At 34.2% G+C, this 5,423-nt stretch overlaps 1 protein-coding gene across 1 annotated transcript; it reads right to left on the bottom strand.

Moving 5' to 3' along the window:
- Window positions 1–315: 315 nt before the first annotated feature.
- LOC144243875 (olfactory receptor 4K13-like) lies at window positions 316–1,799 on the bottom strand. Its single transcript, XM_077779011.1, is given in 2 exon segments — window positions 316–1,253; window positions 1,781–1,799. Coding segments are annotated over 2 exon segments (957 nt in total).
- Window positions 1,800–5,423: the final 3,624 nt, after the last annotated feature.

Genomic DNA, 5,423 nt, shown 5'->3' with positions numbered 1-5,423 from the left:
ATACAATTTTATGCATATTTACACAACTAAAGAATTTAGCTGAAAGATCCCTATTTCTGAATTAAAAATAGACAAATATATATTTGATTTCTCTTTAATGAGATTTAGTTTTGAACATTTCTGGGTTTCCAACTACAGTGGGCTATTTTTTGTATATTTAATTCTTTATTACATTAAAAAATTATTAACCCCAACTGGATTAAATTTCAGCAAAAATAATCCCCCCAAAACCCAAATATGTCATAGATATGTAATGATGGAACATGTGATAATTTCAGTATACATGATGAATATTTTAAAAAATCTACAAACAAATTAATACAACTTCATTCTGAGGATGTGTTTGGTCTTCAGTCTACTAATGGCTGCTTTCATCTCTTGATTCCTCAGAGTATAAATAATGGGGTTCAGTAAAGGTGTAATAATTGAATAAAACACAGAAAGAAATTTATCCACTGAAAAGCTACTGAATGGCCAAGCATAAATGAAGATAATTGGCCCAAAGAACAGAGTGACCACAGTAATGTGAGCAGACAGTGTGGACAGAGCCTTGGAGAGGCCACCAGAGGATCGACGTCGGACAGTTACCAGAATGATAGTGTAGGAAATGAGCAAGAGTATGAAGCAGATGAAAGACAACAGTCCACTGTCAGCAATTACCAGCAACTCCAGAACATAGGTGTCAGTGCAGGCAAGTTTTAAAACTAAGGGAAGGTCACAAAATATATCGTCTACTATATTGGGACCACAGAAGGGTAAGGTGATAGTAAAAACCATTTGGCTCATCGTGTGCACAAAACCGACAGCCCAGGACAGCAGCACAGAGCCCATGAGGACCCGGCGGTTCATGATGGATGTGTAGTGAAGAGGTTTGCATATTGCAGTGTACCGATCAACAGCCATGACTATGAGAAGAGTCATCTCACTGCCCCCTAAAAAGTGGAGGAAGAACATCTGAGCCATACAACCCCACAAGGAAATAGTTTTAGTCTCCCTGAGAAAATCTGTGACCATCTTAGGGGTTGTGATTGTGGAAATACACATATCCAGAAAGGAGAGATTTCCAAGGAGGAAGTACATTGGTGTGGAGTACAGATGTGAGTCGAAGGTTACGGCGACCACGATGAGAAGGTTTCCTGCCACGATAGCTGCATAGGCCAACAAAAATATGAAGAAAAAGAACACTTCAAGTTCCCAAGTGTTGGTGAGTCCTAACAAAACAAACTCTGTTACCACTGAACTATTCATCTAGTCTATGTAGGAGTTTTCAAAAAGTCATTAAAATGAGAAAATCTGGATAAAGTGACCGTTTAACCTGTGATAGTTTTGAAGGTATGGCCATAGAGAAAGTAGTACTTGATTCATATAGAAAGAGAAGATGGACGTTTCTGAAAAATACATTTTAATTGATTAATTCAAGCACCATTCACATTTCTGCATTTTTAAACCAGATAGTCACAAAAGAGAAGTTTATTGTAAAATTTTGTAAACATATTTTGCAGATATAGATTGTGTCTCCACACTGATTTGTTGTTTCTATCATGAGTTTATGAACCATGAGTTCAATGGGTCAATGACTAAAGGAACCAAGTGGCCATTAGTCAAATGAGTTAGTTCAAGTGGATAGTATTATGGTCATGTAACTTTGTGGTACCTATTATTTGAAATATCCAATAATGTGCGTTGAGTTTAATTATATTGCACTAAGCAAATAACTTTAGGAACTTAGCAAATTCTTCCTGAAGCTTTAAACTGGCTATAGCCTGCCATATGTTCTTACCGTCCCCCGCAAAAATCATAATAAAACAAGTTCCCTCATTTCTGAGCAGGAAGATAAATATTTCTCAGTGTACTGGTTCCTTCCTTTCCTTCCTTCTTTCTTTCCTTTGCACCTTCCTTCTTTCCCTCCATCCTTCCTCTCTTTCCTTTCTCCACCCCCACACCATGTTTGTTTCTTTCCTTCCTTCTTTTCTCTATTATTCTCTTCTTCCTCCTTCTCCTCCATGTTCTTTTTAAGTGCTCTTTATCTAATACTTTTGTTTCTGGACAAAACTTCTAACTCAGTCTTTTTAGACTTTTCCCTACTTGTATGAATCTATTGTTGTTGGGTTCCTGGCTGGAATTTGCCTTCTTGTCCCTTTGCATTTAGTATGTAGATAGACTCTAAACAACTAGCAATGTTTTTATAAGTACCATTAGTCTTTGTAGCCAGTTCTTTCCTCTGATATTTCATACTTGTGTGCAGACTGATTCTCGGCTCTTACTGTTTCATACATCTTTGACACTTGTACTCTGTGTGTTCCCATCTTGGACTGACTGATGTCTCACTTTTATATACTTTTTCATTTTTATTTATGTATTTTGGCTCCAGCTTTTATTCTCTGTTTTGTTTTTTTCTTTTTGAAAAATTATTAGTGATACACATGAAACACACAGATACAGAATCATATATACACATGTAAACACAAATACATATGCTCACACCACATTCTAGTTCTAGAGCATCAGAACAGGTTGTGGGAAATCTACTCTGAATATACATTTTTTTACTTAGTATTTCATGAAATATGCAGGTGTTATTGTTCATCCCAACTTTAAAAATAAGGAAGAAAAGAAAACCTGAACCAAGAGTCAAGATTTACATTCTAGTCCTGGCATCAACAGTTACTAGGGAAATACACTCTTTAACTCTTTTGAACATTGATTTATGTTGTTATAAGAATAAAGTAATGCCTATTCTGCAAGTCATAGGTTGTTATGAGATTCCAAAGGATAATATATATGGAATATATTTGTATATTTTATTGTATGTACACAGATGGTAGGTATGTACATTCACAGAATTCTGTCTTTAGCGTTATCCCATTTTCTGGTGATTACAGAGATTCTGAAACCAGTTAAGAACCACAGAAGAATTCTATAGAAGACTTGGTAAAGAAGACTCAGTTAAATGAATGTATTTTTCTGTTTTAAATTTAAATGATATAATTACCTAATTGTTTTCATTATAAAGAGTTATTATCACCATTGTTATTCAATTTCACATAGTAATTGAGTTACATAATAGTTATGCATAGTTTTAAAATGATGTAGTCCTCAGTTTCAAAATTCTAAAGAAAAAATATTGAGAATCCTAAAAGTAATTTTTATAGTTTAATATGTAAATTGGAAAATTAAAAGCAAAAAACAATATTTATTAACTTAGGATTTTTTGAAATGTTATGAACTTGTTTATAAAATATATCCAGCTAAGTGTACATGTAGATAGCGTCAAATGTTATGATAGATGAAATCATTCAACGTGATGATTTGTATATATGATCAAAGATGAAATATCTTTTTATAAATTTTTTAACGTTTATTCATTGTTGAGAGACAGAGACAGAGCATGAGTCGGGGAAGAGCAGAGTGAGAGAGGGAGACACAGAATCAGAAGCAGACTCCAGGCTCTGAGCTGTCAGCACAGGGCTTGATGTGAGGCTTAAGCTCACGAACTGCGAAATTATGACCTGAGCTGAAGTCACATGCCCAACCGACTGAGCCACCCAGGTGCCCCAAAATATCTTTAAAATATATATTTTTCTACTCAGACATGGGCAAAAGTAAGATAGAGTATGAGAAACAAAAGAATTCTTCCTAACTTAAGCCACAGTTAAACCTTAAATGGAAAGTTTATGCTTTTGCATGGTGTGTATTATACAAACATGGTGAACTGAAAAGGAATGAAAAATAATTGGATAAAAGTGGATAGGGCCAGGTTTGGTTTCTCTCTAGAAGGAACTTTGTCTTCTGAGAATGGAATGGATGACCTGTGACTGGAGAGCCTGGCTCTTTCTGTATTTTTTATGTGACTAAAGGATGAAAACTTACTGCACTTTTTTACACTGAGGTTGCTTGCCTGGGGAAGAAAAGCTGTGGGATAGCCAATACTGCGTGTCTAAGTTAAGTAACAAATCTTTTTCCATAAATTTCCACAAATGTACTTAAATAGTTCTTTTAATGAGAATAAAGGCTATGCAGTTTTTATTGATCTTAAGAGTTTTTTATGAACCTTTGCTATGAGAGGATAAAGCCATATACACATTGGATAAACCACGGATAATATTCACTCACCACAAAAAAGTGTTTGGAATGTAAAAGTCAGATTTGCTGACAAAACGACCACTTTAAATATTTTTCTAATTAAAAAATAAATTTGTACATATGATTGACAAGAATTCAGCATTATAGATGCACAAAGGGCTTTAAGCTCATTTATTGATCAAGTTAAAATATTAAAATAATTGTTTTAAATGTAGATAGGAAAAAGGCCAGTGGGTACAGAAGAATAGGAAATAGATCTTGGGTTGCAAAATTATAAAAAACAAATACATTAGCAGTACAACTAGACAATTGTATTGAATGAAAGGTCATATGACTTCAGTGAACAAAATAAGTGTACTTGGGCGAAACGTTTTTTAAAAATTGATTTAAAAAATTGAGCCTGCATAGCTCAGTCGATTGAGTGTCCAACTCGTGGTTTCAGCTCAGATCATGATCTCACAGTTCATGGGATAGAGCCCTCATTCAGTATTGACAGAATGGAGCCTCCTTGGGATTCTCCCTCTCCATCTCTTTCTGCCCTTCCCCTGCTCACATGCACCTGCTTGGTCTCTCTCTTGCATGCGCTCTCTCTCGCATGTGCGCTCTCTCAAATAAACTTAAAAAAACTAAAATAAAAAATAAATAATCGATTTAAATTAATCATTTATCTCAGTGTTTATCTCAGAAAATCCTGTGTTCTCTGCATTGAAATAAGTACTCAATGTAGGAAAGTAAAACAGATAAGTAAATTAATGTAAAATCACCATTTCTCATTGTCTTGATATGAGATTTTATTATTTTACATCTAAGACTTGTCACAGATGCTAAACTTAGCCAAGAAAGAACTTAGTTGTTCCATTATTTTATAATATCCTAAATTATTTTGTATTTTTACCCTATAAGGATTAAACTAATTCAAATTTATATTCCTACATAAAAACTCAAGCTATAAAACTGATCCCTCAGATCAGGAATGTGGCTCTTAGTCTTACTGAAACTAGATACAGTGTTTAGTTGCTATTTGACCAAAGTTATCTTTTACTATTGCCTTCATGATCAGAATAATATGGTTTTCATTTAGTTCTAAGTTTCTTATAAAATGTCTCCTCCTTTATTAAAATATACAATTACAATTTTTGTTAGCACTTCTGTTTAAACCTACCAGTTTTATCTGAGGAGCGGCCACTTCAAAGACATGCAAATACAGTGAGATCTTGAATATATATCTTTTTTAACCTCCACGAATTGACAATTAGTTGTAGGCACAAAAAGAAAAAAAAGAAAGGTGACAAGAAATAAATAAGATGCAGGCTGGTGATCAATTCCCAAAGGGAATCATT

Source organism: Crocuta crocuta, unplaced genomic scaffold (assembly GCF_008692635.1).
Source record: "Crocuta crocuta isolate KB4526 unplaced genomic scaffold, BGI_CrCroc_1.0 scaffold480, whole genome shotgun sequence".
Classification (NCBI taxonomy): domain Eukaryota; kingdom Metazoa; phylum Chordata; class Mammalia; order Carnivora; family Hyaenidae; genus Crocuta; species Crocuta crocuta.
Note: the sequence above shows the minus strand (reverse complement) of the source record. Positions and strands in the feature narration are given on the sequence as shown.